At 45.7% G+C, this 20,989-nt stretch overlaps 1 protein-coding gene across 1 annotated transcript in view; it reads left to right on the top strand.

The window, feature by feature from the left end:
- TRPM6 (transient receptor potential cation channel subfamily M member 6) overlaps positions 1-20,989 on the top strand; it is a 720,746-nt gene that overhangs the window by 324,573 nt on the left and 375,184 nt on the right. The window contains exons 14-15 of the mRNA XM_086961279.1: positions 17,197-17,337; positions 18,252-18,401. Coding sequence (XP_086817405.1) covers positions 17,197-17,337; positions 18,252-18,401 — 291 coding nt within the window. The remainder of the gene's footprint in view (positions 1-17,196; positions 17,338-18,251; positions 18,402-20,989) is intronic.

Raw genomic sequence — 20,989 nt, 5'->3', positions numbered from 1 at the left:
TGCAGGGTGTGTGTGGACTTTTTCTTACTTGCCCTGCATTGCCACAGCCAACCAGATGAGTCAGATGTGTACATTTCCTTTTTAGCTGGATAGCAAAATATAGAACAGGCCTCCTTAAACAAGCTTGCTATAATTGGCAGTTTTAATCAGACTTTAGCAATTATTTAGGATAGAACATTTCTAAAGACTATTTTAAATTGAGGAACACTATGGGCCCGATTATCATGAGCGCAAGAAGGGCTCCGACTGTCGTCCGGAGCCCTCCTGCCCGCCTCGTAAACACCGATTTGGATTCTCTTCCGACTGAGCAATTTGGAAGGGCTCGGTCAGAAGGGAATCTGAATCAGTCTTCCGAATGGCTTATGATGGGCTCAGAGAGCCGGTCCGCCATTCGGAAGGACCACATTAATCACCCGGCTGGTTCTTTCCGGATGAGGCATTACAATGGCAGTTTCTCACTGCTTTTTTGTGCCGGCCTTTCTGGCACTAAAGGCATTGGGAAACATGGGGCCTAAGGGGCACCTATGGTGCTCCCTGCACCCGGTGGCAGGCACCTTGAGGTGCTTGCCATGGGGTGCAGGGATGACACACACCCTTGCTCTTTGCTATGAGCGCATGCATTCCACTTGGAATACATGCTCTCATAGCAAATTATAGGATTGCGACCAATCACGGTTTGGTCACATCCTGCTTCCTGGGCTGGAACCGACGACTGGAGGTCGTTCAGTTCCAGTTCCAGAACGATTTCGGGCGGGCTCGGGTCTGTCGGCATCATAATCGGCCGTATGTTGTGGTTCACATCTCAAACCCCACTCCGGATCATCATATTTGACGGGGCTAGTGGGGTCATCAGGCCAATCCATTTTTATCCTTCAACACTGCTTTGTACTGATTCTTATGGTGGCATCTTGAGACGGGACTATGGTAATTCCATGTACTCTTGCCTGTCCAACCAAAGACACGTGCAAATTGCAAAGGGGCTCATCTTCAACATGTGCAGAATTGAGCACATTGCCTCTGCACCATGTGCCCTGCACTGGTTACAAGTAAAAACTGATGTCAGTGCTCTCTAAAAAGAGTAAATGGGATCCACTGCTCTTGGCAGTTGACCCACATCCAAAATACAAAGACGATGAGAGGAATGCTTGAAATGTGTCTAACTAATGGCAATCGCTTGGGTAGCATTCCAAACTATTGTTCTTTTGACTACCATACCACCTCAGTTTGTACCCTGCTATGTGAAATTCCCTCTTGACCCTACCCCAGTTGGAACAGTCCAGCCTGTCCCATCTGCTGGCTCCCTTCCCTATGCCTTGCTCTATTGTGAAATGCTGCGCATTTTATGAATAAACACAGAACTTTTGCCCATGTATGTTCGCTTTGAGTATCAGCACCATGTTTCATTCCCCTTCCACTGGTGGACCTTAGTCAGTCTTGGGAACAGTGATTAGGTACTGAATCCACATCTGGGCCTACCCTTGCCACTTATGGCGACACACCCAACACACCAGAGGTGATGGGGAGGAATGCTTGCAATTGTTTTTGTGTGTTTGCAAAACATGAATAGCTTCTTTAGGGGTTATTTATGATTCTAGTGCAAGGTAGCCATCAATCAATTGAGCTGACTAAAGATGTGATAGCAGAACATGTTTGTAAAAGCCCTCAAAGAAACCATAAATACTCTTTTTAACAGTAATGTTAACTTTCATGCACAGTACCTCTTGTCATGTGCTTAATTGGAATATCCACATGTAATACCTAAAACAAAGGAAGAACAAGCATTGGCATTAACCAATAAGCCTGTGATAACAAGGTGCGGACCTACTGACTTTTGTCAAGGCTTTCCTCCTCACATGGCTGCTGTGCATGAGCATGCACATGATGAATAACCAAACACCTAAAGCACTGGTCTCTCCGCCTACTTCTTATGCATAGTAATCTATAGCATCACAGTGAGATAATGCGCTGATTTGTATTGACTCTCACTAGCTTTCCTCACCAATCCATTGTTTGAAATGTATACATATGTATTTTTTAACAAGTTCAAACCAATAAAACATTTTGTTTCAAAACATTCATGTATGATCATGATGACAGACACACAACTTCTCACATGCCTCATGCAGTCATTGCAAAGCTTTTTTGCTGTCCTCTGGTGATTTATAGTAATTTGATCTTTGCTTAGACACACCTCAAAGGTAAATTAGATTAATGCTGCCATTAGTTATTTATATTAATAGAATGCTTGGGAAGATCAGTCAGTCAGGAGCCCTTGGGGGCCCTACACATTGTGCCCTTTCTAGCAGCCCAGAGCATACTCGCGGATTCTACAGAGCCAGTGTTGCCATCAAAGTAGGCCTACAGTTCAGCAGCAAGGAGTTATGTGCAGCTTTCTTCTCCGAGGAGCCAGGCATTAAGAACCACATAGGGTGCAGTATGTATCTGATCACCAATTCAAAGTTCAACTGAGGAGTGATCAATTATACCCCTGGGGAGAATGTCCACAAGGGTGACATGCAGAGCATTGGTCGGGGGGGACTAGAAGAAGTTCTGTACAAGAGAGCTTCTTGTCTGATGCTTATATGTGTATGTACGCTTTGTCACGAGGATGCCAGCGTCTCCATATATTGCATAGGTCTAGAGAGTCCAGTCATCCTTTATGTTGTTTTGTCGGTATTAGGCGGTGCGACATAGGAGTGCCAGTGGTATCTATGTTGGGGTTTAGTGTAACCTTAAAATCTTCTTCTATAATAATAACGCTTGCAGGGAGAGCCCAGATTGCATCTGTAAGGGCTGCATATATTTGAGTGGACAAGTGGCGTGGGACATGCACACTCAGGATGTTGTACGGATGCCCTTCAAGAAGGCCCTCTAACCCTACATACCTGCCAGGGTCTGTGTTAATATGAATGACCGAGAGTGAAAAGGACTTGTGTAAGAGTATCACCACTCCCCTAGAGCCCCAGGCAAACCCTGCATGGTAGACCCTGTCGTAGCCAAATATTTTCAGGAAGGGGCCGCAAAAACCCAGGAGATGTATTATCTGCAGCATCTAGATGGATGGATAGAAGTGTTTAGCATATCAGAGAACTGCTGTGCATTTAATCCAGTCTAGGAGTCAGTTAACATTCCAGATTAAGGCTGTATGAGCCATCATGGGTTCACTGTTGTCGTAATATGTGGTGCCCATCTTTGAGCGGATAGCCAGCAGTGATCTGGGAGGACTGACAGGCTCTGATAAGGAGTGTTCACAGGTCAACGTGTTGTGAGTGTCATGTGTGTGGTGTCATTAGATCAGCAAGACATTCATAACAAAATACCCAACAAACAGGCTCCTCATCCCTCCAGCATATTTATTTATTTAGCGATTTATAAAGCGCCTGGTGACCCGAAGGCATCCCCGCGCTGTTAATTTAGTGTAGACCGAAGGGGAAGGGATACTGTAGGGGGTGCTATTTAGGGAAGAGGAAGGTTTTCAGTCTTTTCCGAAAGAGTGGGTAACAGGGTTCCAGACGGAGGCTGCGGGGAAGTGAGTTCCATCCTGAGGACGCTTTTACCGAGAAGCGTCGCCCACCGGTGCGTGCTTTCCTGAATCTGGGGACAATGGCCAAGCGTTCGTTATCCGAGCGCAAAAGTCTAGGGGCTTTGTAGGGGGTGACCATGTCTTCCAGGACATCAGGGCCTACACCGTTAATGAGTTTATGGGCGGTGCATAGAGCCTTGAATTCTACCCTTTGGCGCACTGGAAGCCAATGAAGGGCTTTGAGGGCTGGACTGGCTGGGGCTCTTGAAGGGAGACTCATAATGAGCCGCGCCGCCGCATTTTGGGTGCGTTGCAGTTTAGCCATGGTGGATTCAGGCGCGCCGAGGTAGACGGCGTTGCTGTAGTCCAGTCGGGCGAGGATAAGGCCTTGTACCAGTAATTTCCTTGATAAGGGGGGAAGAAGAGGGAGGATCTTGCGTATGGATCGCATGAGTCCAAAACAGATTCCTGCTGTTTTGGCTGCTTGGGTCTTCAAGGTCAGCTCAGGTTCCAGCCAGACTCCCAGTGTCTTAATTTCTTTTTTCAGGGTTGGTACCTCACCGAAAACGTCTGGCCAGACCGACGAGGGGATAGATGTCCATTTCTTGCCCATGAGCATTATTTCAGTTTTTGCTCCATTGAGCTTCAGCGATGACTCGCACATCCAGAGGTGGATGTCCTGGAGGCAGTTCAATAGGTTATCTGGGTGGTTGTCAAGGTGAGATAATGAAACGACAAGTTGCGTGTCATCCGCATAGCTCACTGTTTTAATCCCGTAGGGGGCAATGACATCTTCAAGAGGGGCCATGTAAACATTAAACAGGGTGGGACTAAGCGAAGACCCCTGAGGGACTCCGCTTGAGAGTGGAAGAGGGGCAGAGTGTGAGCTGCCATCCCAGACCTGGAATGAACGGCCTGATAGAAAAGAGTCTATCCAAGCGAGCGCCTTACCCGCGATTCCTGCCCTCGCCAGCCGGTGGAGAAGCACACGGTGGTCCACCGTATCAAAGGCTGCACTGAGGTCCAGGAGGATCACCGCCACTGACCCTCCTGAATCCAGAATGCACCTTGCCTCCTCGATGACAGTGAGGAGTGCGGTGTCCGTGCCGTGGCCAGGTCGGAATCCCGTTTGGGACCGACGCAAGAGATTGTTAGTTTCAAGGTACTGGGATAGTTGCCCATTAACCAATTTCTCGGCCATCTTGCTGATGCATGGGAGAAGCGAAATCGGTCTGTAGTTGGCCATATCTGCAGGATCCAAATGTGGTTTTTTTAAAAGAGCCTTAACGACAGCGCTCTTCCAACTCAGAGGAACACAGCCTTGTGAGAGGGAGATGTTGATAAGTTCCATGATAGTGGGAGCTATGATAGGGGACACTGTCTTTAGAAATCTAACAGGGGCCGGATCAAGAGGAGAGCCGCTTTTCATCTTGGCCAGTGTTGAGACTACTTCATCCAAGGATATTGCTCTAAATGTGACCAATTGAGGATGTAGGCTGTTACCCATAGTGTTGATGGTCACCACTTTGTCCGTGTTGAGAGATGGACTAGGAGGTGGAAGGGAGGCTAGTATTCGAGCAATTTTTGAATTGAAGTAGATAGCCAGTTCGTTGCTTCTGTCCGCAGAGGGTGGGTGCGAAGAGGAAGGAACTGGGATTTTAAGCAATTCTTTGGCTATGAGATAAGATTCTCTCGCCGAGTTGGAGGAATTTTTTATTCTGGCATCATAATGGGTGGCTTTAGCGAGCTTTAAGGAAAATTTATAGACTCTCACCGATCTGCGATAGGCGTCCTTACTGGCATGGAGCCAGTCCTTTCTCCAGAGTCTCTCTGCTCTTTTGCACTCTTTGCGGAGAGATCTGAGTTCGGGGGTATACCAAGGGGCAGAGCCCATTTTCCCATTTTTCTCCTCACGATTTTTTAAAGGGAGGATGGAATCGAGAGAAGTGGAGATCCATGTCCTGAACTGTTTGTCGGCAATGTCCGAGTCAGCCGGAAGGGTAGGAGTCGAAGAGTTAAGGGCTCTGGTCCAGTCTTCCGCCGAAAGTCTGGCCCATGTTCTGTCCCTGGTATATGTAGCTAGTTTGTGTGGTTTCCTAAATACCCCTGGTAGGTGGAAAGTGACCATGAAGTAGTCCGTCCAAGGGAGGGGGAGGGACTCTTTGGTAACCAGAGAGTGGATATTACTAAACACTGGATCCAGCAGATGTCCCTTATTATGTGTGGCTCCGGAGTTAGTCAGGTGGATGTCATAGGCTGCCAGGTCATTGATCAAATCAACTGCCCCTGTGTCTAGAGGATCGTCAAAATGTATGTTCAGGTCTCCTAGAATAGAGAAATTAGAGGTAAGATGGGCTAGAGATGATATGGCTTCAAGGAGAGCTACCGCAAAAGGGCCATGGTGGCCCGGGGGACGATATATCAGAAGGCCAGACAGCGAACTTGTCGGGGCCAGCTGGATGGTGAACAGGCAGCTTTCAGCATCCAAGATTTGGGCATCGTTAGCTCTGCACGAAAAGTAGTCCCGGTGAATGATGGCTAATCCACCACCTCTACCGGAGGGGCGGGGTTGGGACTGAATAAGAAAGCCCGGAGGAAGGGCCATGACTATATCCGCATCCGAATGGTCGGTAATCCACGTTTCTGTAAGAAACAGTATATCTAAGTCATGGTCTACTATAAGATGATTAATAAGCAGGGCATGCATGGGTAGGGACCTGCAATTTAGTGCGGCTAGTTTTAGGCCTGGGGGGGGATTGGGGGTTTAGGGAGTTGTAACTGAACTGGGTAGCAGTTAGTACAGCTCGTAAAGGGTCCTTCTAAATCATGAACATAATTACAGGTGCTATCATGAGAGGGTCTAAGACTAAGGATGTTTCGGCGGGAATAGCTTACCCTTGTGGGAGCTGGATCCGACATAGGTTCTGGCCTTGATCCGGGTCGAGCGCGGACGGGCGCAGACGGGCTTGCCTTAGGCGCGCCTTCGGCGCGCAAACGGCGCTCCCGCTGCGCTCGTCCGCTGCATACTTGCTCCCTTGAAGCATCTGTCACCCTAGAACACCCAGAGCTAACATTCAACCAAAAAGTAGAAAGTTTAAAGGTGTTGCTGAAAGTGGCTTCCCTGAAATGAGTGGATCCTTGTAGATTGCACCAGCGCTGCTCGTCTGAATAAGACTTAAGGGCGCTGTTTGTGAATCGCATGCTTGCTTGTCAATAGATTTGCATATTGTGATATCTCCAGGGTCGAACCCCTCTCGTGGTGAAACAGTTCCCTGGCGCTCTCAAGGCGAGCTGTTACATGGATGGGCCTCTGTGAAGGAGGAATCCAAGGAGCCCATAGATTGTCTGCATGTCCTATGAGATTTAATGCACTGGCGTGGTTTAGGTCTTGGGGGTTAAAGCCGCATGGAGGATCTCAATCTCAGGAAAGCGCTGGGATCCACTTTAGGGCATCTTGAGGATGGTCTTTCAGCTGCTCCCTCCCATTCTTTCTCTGGAGTGTCAAAGAAGTCTGTTTGGCTATTGTGAATCCCCTTGAGGAAGATGAGTATATATTTAAGGCTGAAGGACCTCAGTTGTTGTCTGGAATATTGTAATGCGAGACACTTATAATGTTAGTGTCTTAGCTTAGCGTGCCTCACGAAGGATGGAGTCTGTGTCACGATAATTGAGGATCTTGGCAATCAGTGGGGGTGCGCCAGGGAGAGAGCATGGGGCAAACGATCCGGATGCCCTCTCAGTCACGAACCACTGCGAAAGAATGCCCTTAGGTAGCCATGAATGTAGCCAGTCCTGCAGGAAGTCTGCAGGATCAGAGGCTTCTGATTCCTCCAGAAAGCTCACAAATCACAGATTGTTGCACCATAATCTATTTTCCACGTCTTCAGTGCATTTTTCAAGAGTGGAGGTGAGGAACAACAGCTTGACTGCTTTGGACTTGAGGGAGGCTATGTCCTCTTCCACTGTGAAGACTCCCTCCTGCTTTGGTAACTCTGTGAGCCATATTCCGAAGGTCCTGAAGAATGAGTTTCTATTTTAACCAATCTTGGTTTCTACCGCCTCCCGAGATTCTTGTATGGCCTTAAAAATGTTGGCATGGTCAGTGGGTTCCATCAGGCGTTGATGCAAAGAGACATCCCCCTTAGGTCCTGCACTCGTAGCATGGTTTTTATTCAACTTTATTTATAATTGTTGGAAATCATGTACATTAATACATATCATTTATAATGACTTGGCAATTACAAAAGTGACGCACTTATATTCAACATCGTGATAAACATCATTAACTTTTAGGCAAAAACGTTTGCTCTCAGGATCAATTAACCAAAGGGCCTCATGGGTTGGATGTCGGTTCTTGTTCATGAATATAACTGATAAAGGGCTCCGAAATGTCTTTGGGCGAGATCTCTGAGGCATTATGTCCCAATAAGTAGACATTTGTTCATGTCAATAAGCAATATCCTTTACCCAGTCTCTTGTTTTTGGCACCAGAGTGCCACTCCAGCACATTGTGACCCTGCATTTGGAAAGGAGGAGCAGTAGGGCGGTGAGTTTGTGAGAGCTGCTAGTTATCTCTGCCACGCAGCCCAGTTATGGGAGAAGGGGACAGCTGCAGTTGTATGATTTTCCCAACTATTTCAAAAACCTTGACGCAGTATGCTGCAAACGCCGGGCACTGCCAGGCGAGATTAATGAAATCTGCTGAAGCAGCATGACATTGTGTACATTGAGAATCTGGGGATATACACATTCAGTGTAATAGTACTGGAGTGCGGTAGGTGCGATGTAAAAAGTTAAAGTGAATGAGGTGTAACCTGTAGTTTGGGGATAGTGACTGAAGCTGGCCGCAGCAAAATGCCCAGTGTGCGTCTGTAAGTGGAAGGGTGAGGTCTTCCACCCAGGCTACTCGGGCTGGGGTATGCGCTGCCAACGAGGTGCGTTGCATGCTTTGATACAATGACATAATATGTTTCCAGGATGAGGTGGTGGTGTACATATATTCTAGGGCCGAAAGGGTCACCGGGGTACAGGAAACGTTTTGAATAATTCTCGGCACGTCACTCACAGTTAATATTATGAAAAGGTGTCTAGTGGCATGCTGAATGTATGCTGCGGAGTCGGAGGGCCGCAGAATTGATCTCCAGGAAAAAGGTCTACGAAGGTATGCATATTGAGCCTGTTCATGAGGCTGCATGCGCCGCCGTCATGTTGAGGGGTTATTAAAGGGTGTTTCGTTATAGGAATTGATGGGGCCTAAAGGAGGGAGACGGCTGCACGTCGTGCCAGCCCAGCCCATGTCCACCTCATGCTTTGTGAAGTGTCTGTTTCTGACACTGGCCGTTTATATGGAGTAAACAGAGCTGTCGAAAGCGACCATGGTGAAACCGCATCTATCTTTAGTGCAACGTGTGGTTGAAATAGCGTGGGATGCATCTAATAATGTAGGAAGTGTGCCTGAGCACATAGCGCGTACAGATGTAGATCAGGTGCACCTAACCCTCCTAGAGTTTGCGGCAAGGTCAGCAATTCATATTTAACCTGAGGTTGTTGTCCTGCCCAGACCAGTGCAATGAGATTGAAGAAGGCATGTGTGATCGGGGCGGGAATGTTTATAAATAGGTAAAGAAATTTTGGTAATACCATCATCTTCGCTATGGCAATTCGGCCCGCCAAGGACAGTGGGAGCTTTGTCCATATGGGAATGCGATCTTAAAGCCATGCCATCGTTCTGTCAAAATTGGCCTGCCACAGCTCGTTTAGATATCTGCTAATGTAGATTCCTAGATATTTAACTGACGCCGTTGCCCACTGAAGGGGATATTCTACAGGAAATGGAACTGTGGCTTCCATTAGTGGAAGAAGTATTGATTTGGCCCAATTAATCTGAACCGTGGATAAGCCTCCAAAGCGTATGAGTTCACGGATTAGTGGGGAGATGTTGTGTTCTGGCTGACTTACATAGAGAGTGACGTCGTCCGCATATAGTGACACAGTGAAGCTTTGAGTTGTGAATCCTACCCCCCAGTTTGCATGCTGTTGCCAAATTTCTGCAGCTAGGGGCTCCATTGCATTGGCAAAGAGCAGGGGTGAGAGGAGGCATCCCTGCAGCATGTCCCTGCTGACCGGAAAGGGCTCTGATACCTGCCCGTTAAGGCGTAACCGGGCAGTGGGGAATGTGTAAGAGTCATATCTGTGCAAGGAAGATGGGGCTGAGGCCCATTCTGACCAGGAGTGGGAACAAGAAACCCCATGCCAATGTATCGAATGCCTTAGTCGCATCAAACAAGGCTGCCAGCACTGTAATGTGGGGGTGTAGATAGTGCATTACTGGGAACATGGTGCGGAGGTTGTCTGCTGTGAATCGGCCTGATATAAACCCAGATTGGTCGGGCCTGATCATTACCGGCAGCAGGAGCTGCAACCTGTTCGCTAATACCTCTGCAAATATTTTGTTATCAATATTGATGAGTGATAGGGGCCTATAGGAATCAAACTGGTCAGCTGGCTTATCAGGTTTGAGGAATGTGAAAATTACAGCTTCTCGCATAGAAGGGTGGAGCGAGCCTACTTCTCAGGCATCCCAGTAGACCTCCAGCAGTTGGGGAACTAAAATGTTGGAGTATTCTGTATAAAAGGCTGCTGTGAGTCTCTCCATACCAGGGGCCTTGTCCGGGGGAAGGCTAGTAATTTCCCGCTGCACTTCCTCGCATGGTTCCTAGCATGGTTAATGGTAAATCTGTGCATCTCAGTTTGGGCGTGCATCGATGGCCATTTGTCAATCCTCATGATGCAGTGTATGCAACCCACCAGACGCAGACTTGAAATTAGGGCCATAGGGATGCAATGAAGGTGGTCCTCACTTGGTCTGCTTGCCCTAGGAGAGGAGGGCAGCATGAGAACGCAGGATTGTCTGGCATTTTAGAACAGGGTAAAGTTGGTGTCTCCTGGGCATGTAGATTGCTCTGTGCTTTCCGGCCAAGTGAATAAAGAACTTCAAATCTGCACTCCCCCTACTGAGGAAGCCCCATCCCCATAGGAGCCGGGCTGGACCAACAGGTGGGTGAGCACGGCTCCTCGCACAGGTATGCCACTGCGCAAAGGCACAGTCAGTGTGAAACCACCCCAGTCCGTCTGTCTTACCTAATTGTGAGGACGGAGTCAACAGAAGGGGATGGTGGGGGGTCAATCCTCCCAGTGGGGAGTCCAGTAGCTCTTCAGCAGTGTTACACCTGGCATCCTTGGTGTGACTTTCCTCCTAATTTTTTGCCATCAATCCTCCTGTTTGCTGACTTTATTTTTTCTGGATTTTACCACTGTTAACCAGTGCTAAAGTGCTGGTGCTCACTTCTTAAAACATGGTACAATTGTCTTATACCCGATTAGCATGATTAATTTACTTCTAAGTCCCTAGTAAGGTGGCCCTACCTATGCCCAAGATCTGTAAATTAAATGTTACTAGTGGGTCTTCAGCATAGATTGTGCCACCCATTTAAGTAGCACTTTAAGAATGTCTCAGGCCTGCCATTGCAGCCTCTGTTTGTGTGCAGTTACTGAGAAACAAAGTGGGACATGTACATTTTAGTTTTACATATCCTGATAGTGAGAAACATTTGTTTTTCACTACTGCAAGGCCTACCTGTCCCATAGGATAACATGGGAGTTAACTTACAATAATTAATTAGCTGTAATTTCCAAATGGGAATATGTAACCAGTTCTCTTTTTGTATCTTGGAAGTTGTAATGAAAAATTCTATCTTATGGTGCAGTGGGATTTTAAATTACAATTCGGAAAAAAACACTTTTAGAAAGTTGGCATTTTTCCTACCTTAGACTTTTGGTGCCTGCAGCCTGTTTCTGGGTCACCCAAGTGGGTGGAGTTGACAGTTGGGCATTGTGTATTCCTCCTAAACAACCACTCGCAATAGGGAGCTTAGGTGTGTCTGGATGGGCCATCACTGGCAGGATGGGAGGGAGGAGCTGGGCACAGCCCCCCCCCACACACACTTGAATAGGAGATGTCCTGCCTCCCCAAAAAGGGCTGCATACCCCAAATAGATAGTCTGGAGCCAGGGCAAGGAAGGCAGGGCACCTATGCACTTCAAAGGTAGTAGGAATGCTGTGCTGCTGTAAGGACGGTTACTCTGCTGGACTGCTGCTCTGAAGGACTGCTGCTCTACTTTGCTTACCTGCTGCCTGCCTGCTGCCCTCTTGCCTGGGTTTGAATGACTGGAAGGGCATCTGTTGAACCCAGGACCCCAAAGTGACTCCAAGGGCTAGGCTCATTTGAGCCTCAGGGACAGAAGGCTCCAACAACCATTAACCCAGCACCTGGACTCTGCCATCTGTGAGTCTACCATGCCAAGTGGTGCCACTTCAGTCCTGGACCCTTGGCAGTAGGCCTAAGGTGCTCTGTCAGCCTCTGTGGACCCAGCCGAATCAATGCATCTCCTCAGGCTGTGCGGCCAATCCTGAGCAGAATCGACACATCTCCACTGCTGCGTGGATTGGACCCATTGCAAAGACCCACATTGCCTCAGCCCACAGCCTCTTCAGAACCACTGCTGGGTGACACATCCTTAGCACAGGCCCTCACATCCCTCGTTGATGTCAGTCTCGATGACAATGCTAGACTCTGCATCACAGCATTGCAGCTCCTCAGAACGGAAGCACCACCCAACTGCACAACGGATCCTCGATGCTGGACTTCGCATCGCAAGTTCTTGATGACTGAATCCTCAATGATGATGCAGGACCTCACATTGCCTCACCTCGGAACAAATGCACCACCTTGACTGCGTGACACAGCTTTGGCGCGGATCCTCGCAGTGTGCCGCAAACCAGGATTTAAGGTACTCTGTTTAGCAGGCCTAACTGCGCTCCATAGCCATCGGCCTGAACTTGTGACTTGCATCCCAGTCCGGCGTGACCAGACATCCAAAGTTGGCATCTTTTTGGCACTATTTTTACTGAAATCCTTTAAATTGCCCTCTCTATATTTCTAGTGATTGAATTTTTTCATTTTGGACTTGTTTTATTTATTAAAAATAGCGCAACATTTCTAACTTGGCATGGGATCCTTTTTGAGTGGTGTTTTTCACTTTATTACCATTTGAGGTGCTGTACAAATACTTTACACATTGCCTAAGAATTAAGCCTGACTGCTCTGTGCCAAGCTACCAAGGGGTTGTGCACCAGCTTATTTGGGGTTTGCTTGTGCTTGCCCTGACAAGGATAAGTGGGTGCTGCTTGATCAGAACTCACACCCAGTCATCCAACAATCCAATGTCTTACATGCAGCTCTCCCTATGTCAGGCCATGATCTCAGGTATAGGTGGTCTGCATCCCGATTTGCCCGGACAGCAGCCGCCCACTGCATAGTCCCCAGTCAATAGTCAAGTTAGTCCAATGCCCACAACTCTTGGCTGCTTTCACTTCTGTCTCTAGGGTGGTAGGGTCAGGGTCTCTGCCCGACTTCTCCAAGTTCTCCTTGCATGCGCGATCCCCAGGGAGGCCAGGCCACACAAGTCCCTGACAACTGATCCCTCTATTCAGCCACAGCAGAGGAAGGGGACTGCTCTCCTGGTCTCGGCAACATTTCACCCGGCATCCAGGGCACCTCGTTGCTCCACACTTGCAGGCTTTGAAGCTGTGGGCCTGGGAGGCATTAGGCCTCCAGATCTTTGAGAGTTTAACTGAATCTCTAGGCATACTAGAGGCAGCTTGATCTCCGTCCAGCCAGTCTTCACGGCCCCCATATGCATCCCCAGTGTCCGGGCAGCACACATCGGTCCGGATAACGCAGGATGGCAGGAATGACCGGGAGCACACTCAAAGTGCGTCCACCATCTTGATCGGATAGGCCACTCCCCACTCCCCTGAGTTTATTCCTCATTTCTGGCATCTTTTCACCTCCACTGACAATAGTTTAATTGTTTAATTTCAGCACCAGGGCCTTATTTGCACAAATACATTGGCAGCATATAGCATTGTGGAGCTGTGGAGCTGTGAAAATGTGTTTAATATGGGACCATGGTTACTGGGTTTGAGTCTCCGTTTTTTCTACATGTGGATCGGGAAACATGGCCTTTTATCAATAGAACTTAATGAGAACAAGAAATGTAAAATGAGTGTCTGGCAGAATCCAGACACTCATTTTCAGTTATGGCACACATAGCTTCTTTTCTTTGTTTTAGAGATATTTTTTATGCTATCATCTTGGGTGCTGTGACCCGTGAACTACTATCCGCATGTGATAGCAAAACAGGATAATTATTAGGCCTGGGTGGTAAATTCCATTCTGCTTGCGGAATTTGCAGAATTTCACTTTTGCGGGAAACGCGGAATTTCCAAAATTTCCGCGATCCGCAGCTTCGCATAATTTTTTGCTTGTTTGCGCTTTCAAAATGCGTGTACGTGAGATATTCCTCCCCAAGCACGCAAACAGCATTCATGAACAGGAAAAAAAGCATTGCGAATGGGCGGCACAAGCAATTCCGCATGTTCGCTGAACTTTTTCATGCTCGTGGAGATTTTTTACCGTTTCGTGGAGCTTTGCATAGAGCAACTACGCAAATTCTGCCCACCCTTTGACCAATGTGGACAATGTGTGTGTTTTTGCAAAACTGGTGGTATCATAAATGGCTGGGGGTGACAAATACTTTTTGATACATTCTGTAGATAACAATGCACAATAGTGGTGAAGAAATAGAAACCTTCTAAGGGGTTCACTGATGCATCTGGTCCTTAAACCAACAAAGAAGATATTGGCACGGAAGCTGTAATATGAAAATAACATTTTCATTAACCTCACATGAGGGAGACTGCCTCATACGGTACCCTCAGGCCACTGTAGGAGACAGTCTAAGTAGTACAGAGAACAGGGGCCTTATATATGCATTTGTCAAATAGTCAGCATAAACCAAGGGGAGGTCCTGGCACATACAATCATGGGTATTGACTAATATGGGTATACAAAATTTGCTTGCTCAACAAAGTGGGAGGGGAGACTAAACTGAACACATCAGTAAGAATAGCCTGCCAGTTCTACACTAGGAACAGGTGCATTCTACTAGCTAGGCCTTTCTGAGCATGTGCAAGGCTCTGGAAGAGGGAGAAAGCACATGGCGAGCACATGGCTAACTAAAATGGCTGCCAAGAACAAAATGGCTCTCAGCTCATGCTAACAGCGATTCCTGCAATCTTTAGCAGTGGTATTTGCTACTTGACTGAAAAGACATTCATTGGCACTGGTTTTAGGCAGACTGGTGACACATTGTTCTGAAATTTTAGGGAAAGAAGTAGTCTGTTGGTTGTGTTTGATTAATGAGCATGGGAGGTGATGCTATAATCAGTATCGGTTGTCAAGGAATGAAGGGTGAGGATCAAGGGCTTAGAGGGGTATGGGACAGAATAAAAAGAAAAACCTTACCTCCTCACAGCTGCCGTGACCGTCTCTTCACCGCTGTGTCTACTTCTCCAGTGAGACCTGGAGCAGGAAGCACCCAGCCTCCCCTAAACTAATCATAATGCTGCACTGCCGCGTTGTGATTGGTCTGAGCACAGTGGTTCACCGCTCAGACAGGGAGTGGGAGCCTGTGCATGTTCCTCACCAGGTTGTGTATTCCAGCCTGGTGAGGAACATGCAAAATGCCATGGACTGTTTGGCCGGCCCAAACCGTCATGCATACTTGGAGTGTGCAAACCGCTCCTCCCCCTGTACCACTAGCTTCGCCCTAAGACAGCCCCGAACCGACGAAAATAAAATGATATTAATGATGATATTATCATTAAGGTTTTCCTGCTCTTAGAGCAGTGGGGCGACGCTCCTCCGCCTTAGTGGAAGAGCCTCCCCTAAGCTAGAATATATATTAGCAGCTTATTTTAAGACTGATACAAGCATTATTTATTTATTTTATTTATTTATTTTCTGACATTTATAGAGCGCGAACAATTACCCGTGGGCGTCTCGGCGCTAGACTGCAATAATGTCTCTCCCTAAGTAGAAGAGGAAGTGGACTCGAGAGCTGTATTTACTGGTTAAATAGCCACGTCTTCAGTTTTTTCCGGAACTGAAGGAGTGAGGGGCTTGTTTTTATATGGTGTGGCAGAGTATTCCAGATTTTAGGAGCCGCAACTAGGAAGCGGCGATCGCCCCAGGAGACTGTTCTGCTGCGTGGGACCACTAGTTGGTTGAGTGATGTGGATCGAAGTGTTCTGACCGGGTTGTAGAGTATTAGCTGATCTTTAAGGAAGCGAGGTCCTTGATCCTGCAGTATTTTGTAGACTGTGCACAATGATTTGAACTTTATCCTGTTTTGGACGGTTAGCCAATGGTAGCTTTTTAAGGTATCCGAGATGGGCACAAATTTAGGTTTTTTGGACAGCAAACGTGCAGCCGCGTTCTGAACAGTCTGCAGCTTTTTGGTGACTCTATTTTGTGCATTAAGAAAAAGTCCATTGCAGTAGTCTAATGATGTCAAGACCAGAGAGGTAACTAAAGTCTTGGCGGCCGTATCTGGTAGAAAAGGTAGGATTTTCCTTATCAATCTGAGTATGAAATGGGCAGTGGCTGCCACCTTATTTGCATGAGCCATAAAATTGAGCTGGTCATCAAATGTGACTCCTAGGTTTCTAACCTTGGAGGTGGGGCAAGGTGGAGTGCCGAAAGTGGATGGCAACCAGGCTGCCGACCAGACTGGCGAGAGGGTGCCAAAGATAACCACCTCCGTTTTATCGGAATTGAGCTTCAGGCAATTTCTTGCCATCCACTCGCCAATAGCAATCATTCCCTTTTGGAACCTTGCTGCCACCTCTTTCCCATCTCCCTTTATGGCCAGCACCAGTTGGGTGTCGTCTGCGTATGAGGTTAGGCTCATCCCGTGTGCTTTGATGACACTAGCAAGGTCCGACACATATATGTTAAATAGTGTCGGACTTAGGGATGAGCCTTGAGGGACCCCACACGGTAGCGACAGATTGGCCGATTGGAAAGGACCTAATGTGACCGCCTGGGTTCTGTTGGCCAAGAAAGAAGCAAGTAGGTCTCTCGCAGTGAACTGAATACCTATCTTTTCAACACGGTCGACCAAGATCTTGTGGTCGACCGTGTCGAAAGCTGCCGAGAGATCTAGGAGGACCAGCAGTGCTGTTCCTCCTTGGTCTCGGATGATTCTGATGTCATCCGCTGCTTTGATGAGAGCGGTTTCCGTACCGTGGTATTTACGGAAACCGAACTGGGTGTCATCCAGCAAGTTGTTACTTTCTATGTATTCCGACAGCTGCTGATTCATGGCCTTTTCTATGACTTTCGCTAGAAAAGGGAGACTAGCTGTAGGCCGGTAGTTTTTTAGTTCTTCCTTATCTAGACTAGGCTTTTTAAGCAGAGGTTTGATCAGCGTGTTTTTCAACGAATCAGGATAGGTTCCAGATATCAACAGGTTTCTCTGGCTGTGAGCACATTCGGTTGGGGGAAGTGATAAGGCATTGTAAAGAGCATGCTCATGCAAAGTTGAATGTTGTTTGCCAAGAGTTGAAAATTGAGGTGTGTTTTGTGTTGTGATGTGCAATGTATGCGAGTGAGGAGCAGAAACTAGGTATCATAAGCCATAGCCAATAGGTTTTCTAATGCTAAAACTACCTGGTTATTAAAAATATTGCTAATTTTTCAATTGCAGAGCACCCTTCCATCAGACTACAAGATATCGCTAATTGATGTTGGTTTAATAATTGAGTATCTCATTGGTGGAGCATACCGAAGCAGTTACACTCGTAAACATTTTCGCGTTTTGTATAACAGCCTCTACAGGAAACGCAAGGTATGTTTGTGGTCACCTCCTGACTCCTGACCCTTGTATCTGTTTGTGATTCAAAAAACACTCCCATTTATGAAGTGCTTTCTAGGCTTTAGTGATGCATTGGTGCAATGCCTATGTCTATAGGACACATTTTAAAAGATTATTAAATAGGTATGTAAACAAAACATACAATAAGCCTGTGTGAGCATCTTAAACATCAGGCATGAGAAAATGCAGTCAAGAATCTAAGGGGCAATGGTTGTGGGTAATCATGGGGAATTGAATGAAAGTAGTTTGAAGAAAGAAGTGCTTTAAGACCCAGAGCGACACAATGGAGGTTGACAGATCTCAGTCGGGGAATATGTTGAAAGAGGAAGTCACAAGACATTAAGGGCAAGTGGGTCAGAACCAATATGAGATGCGTGGGTAGGCTGTTTCCAATTTTTTAAGCATAGAAGGTTAGTTTTCATTCTCCTGCCTTTCTAACCCTAAAGATTTCCACTCCGACCAGCACATAGCTATGGGTTGCATGAATGCATCCAGTGATGTTTATTTTATCTCTGCCTATTCATGCTTGTTGGAGCTGATAGTGTTGCAGATTACACAAGAGATCTTGAAGATCATACAGCGTGTGAGAGAGAGCAAGTGCAGCTGTGTCATGATGGGTGAAATGTGTTATCACTACCATCCTGGTTGGAGCTTGGACTACAATGTTACAAGACACTCTCGACAGAAGGGATAATTGAGTGTACACACATCAGATGTGTTTCAATTCTCAGCTGCTTTTGTAATGGCTAAATGGTGTCAGGTTTGTTTCTGCAAACATGCATTACACTGGGTTTAAATGACTATGCATTTGCTCATTGATATAGGTTTACAGAAATATTAGTTTCTAGCAATGAGACACATTTTTACATTTTGCTGTTTGTACCTAGGGGGTTGGCAATCACTCTGCAGCAAGCTTGGCACTCAGTTTATCCCAAAGGAATCTTCAGCTCAACAGCCATATGAACAGCAGACTGGGATCCCCTGATAATACCATGCACTCACAGTTTATCAGGACAGCACAACCTTACAAGCGCAAGGTATGGACTTCCAATGCGTCTATTGTTATATTTACTTCAGGCAATGTTAGCTGCCTGTAAGACTAAATGTCATCAATTCTTTATAAGTATAGAAAAGGAGTACAGAGAGAGGGAGTAATCTTTGAACTAACCCCTTCAGCCTTTTAAGTTCATTGTCTGCTGTTCCTTGGATGTACTCTCAATCAAGATCATGGAATTTCATGTAAGGTTACATAGTCCCATTTTTGTACCTACGGATATCAACTGTGCCACCCAACATTGACTTCTTAAGTCTTACTAGACACACACCCCTCTGCCTATAATTACTATGTCAGCTGTCTGTCCACAAGTGAAGGGTATCTAACTAACATCCCATCCAAATATTTAAAACAGCCGCTTTAGCTCTTCTGTCATGTCACACACTTATGGCACACTCTGCAAAGCTTCACTTCCTTTCCCAAATCAATATAATTCCACTAAAAATTCAGATCCTTCAAATCTCTAGCACATTTTCAATACAATATCATCACATTCAAACTATGTGCTGATACACCTCACCCTCCTTCAAGTTAGCTGTCAAGGCTCACCGCTTCAGTTTTCAGACCTCTGGGCCACCTAACTTCCTCCCCCATTTCGTGCAAAGACCTTTGCATAAAGACCTGCATTTTATAATGGAATACGTGTCATGTTAGTCACAGTGTAATAGCATTGCCCAGTAAAACATAAATCGCCTTTCTTTGTAAACACTAGTCTTAGTTTAATTTACCTTCTTTAATATTATGTACAGTATTCCTTATTGAATCCCTTTGTTCATGAATGTAATGTATATTAAAATAGATACATAGATAAATAGAACAATCTTGTATTTTGACATGGACGGTTGTTCTCTCTCTTACATCTTGATTAAACAAATATTGTGGCACAACAACAGGCATGAGGTTTTGGGGCACGCAAGTTTCTCTGTTATACAATCTCTTTGCAATGTTTAAGAACAATATTTGGCATTTGACTTAACCATACAACCCTAATTACTTCCTCAAAGTACATTAAAAGAATTAGTAAATGTTTGATTACTCAGTAATGCAATTGAAGGTTTGTTTTCATTTAATGTAGGGTAGATTCTCCAAAGGTGATATGTCTCTTGTGGAGTTATTACTTTTACTTATGGTGTAACAAGCAAAATGGACAACTATGCTTCTGCCACAGGAAGGTGATCTAGCGGAAGCTAAGCAAATTATTTTCATATACTAACGTCATTCCATAAATTCTTTGACAGTTTCCTCTCTGGACCCATATCAAAACACTAAACAACCATAGATCCTCCAATGGATCTTTTATGTGATCTAACTGGAACTTGGATATTAAGAGAACATGTGGCAAATTAATATGAGGACCTGGAATATGAAAATGCCAAATTCATGCTGACAACAAGCAACCTTTCTATAGACATTAAATAATAAAACGTACGACAGGAAATTTGACACCAAGAATGACTTAAATACAATAGAATTACTCATGTATATCGTTTATCAAAGCCTCAGTTTGAATGGTCAAGAAACACAAATCACATTTAAGCTTTTGTTTATAGAAATCATTTAGTACAATTTATCACACAATGTCATACAGATTCAGAAAGTAGACATTTGCTGATCACATAGGGGATAAGAGAGAGAGGGAGACATATGGTAAAGTCAAGTTCAGCATTTAGGTTGTACAAACCAAATATGCAGAGTAGAAGCATAAGGAGTCACAGGAATGAGTCCATAAACTCTCCAGCTGAAGAGTTATACCTGCTCACTTTACCAGCCGTCAAAGTACAGGTTGAGTCAGTTCAAAAAGTTCAGTGCGAATGGGTTTGGCATAGGGAAAGAAATCAAAGTTCAGTCTGACAGCATGCCAGGCAAGTACATTGAAAATGATAACCAGTACCCACTCCTCCTCCATGGGGGCAATTATACTTTCAAAAGTTCTCTGTTTACGCCCACAAAGTATCAGTTCCATCGCATGTTATGGCTTCCATTGTTGTCCACGGTGCGCTGCTCATGGTTAGATCAATACCTCACTAAGAAATCCGGAAGCATTACGTAATCCTTTTGCCAAATCGTCAATTTAACAACTTTATAATTTCCATTATTTCCTCTGAAGTAAGAAAATATATTTGTTCACTGTCTGTCCATTCCCAGATGCTCTATGTGGGTTTGCAATTGTATTGATACATTTCTGTCAAAAGTGTTGCTGAATCAGAAAAGGACCTATTGTTCATAAGCATAAAAAGAAACCCTCGAAAAAGTTCTCATATCACCTGAAATTACTGCTTCAGCTAGTTTCTGCTTTTCTAAATTAGGAAAAAGAAGCATTTTGAGGCCTACATGAAAACTTGTTAAATCATTACCACGTTATGATTAATGTAAAACACGCGTTAATATGAATAATTCCGTTTTTTAGTAAATTCACTCATTATTCTCTTCTCCAGAAGTTACATGTCAATATTAAGTACCACTAAAAAGAACATTTCGCACATTTTTATTTTTGAAGCAGATTACTATACATTAATTTTGTTATTCACGTTTATTTTCACATATTACTAGAGTAAAACAGCAAATCTTGTA

This window comes from Lissotriton vulgaris, chromosome 3_1, assembly GCF_964263255.1.
Source record: "Lissotriton vulgaris chromosome 3_1, aLisVul1.2, whole genome shotgun sequence".
Lineage (NCBI taxonomy): Eukaryota > Metazoa > Chordata > Amphibia > Caudata > Salamandridae > Lissotriton > Lissotriton vulgaris.
This window is presented reverse-complemented; position numbering and strand designations above follow the sequence as displayed.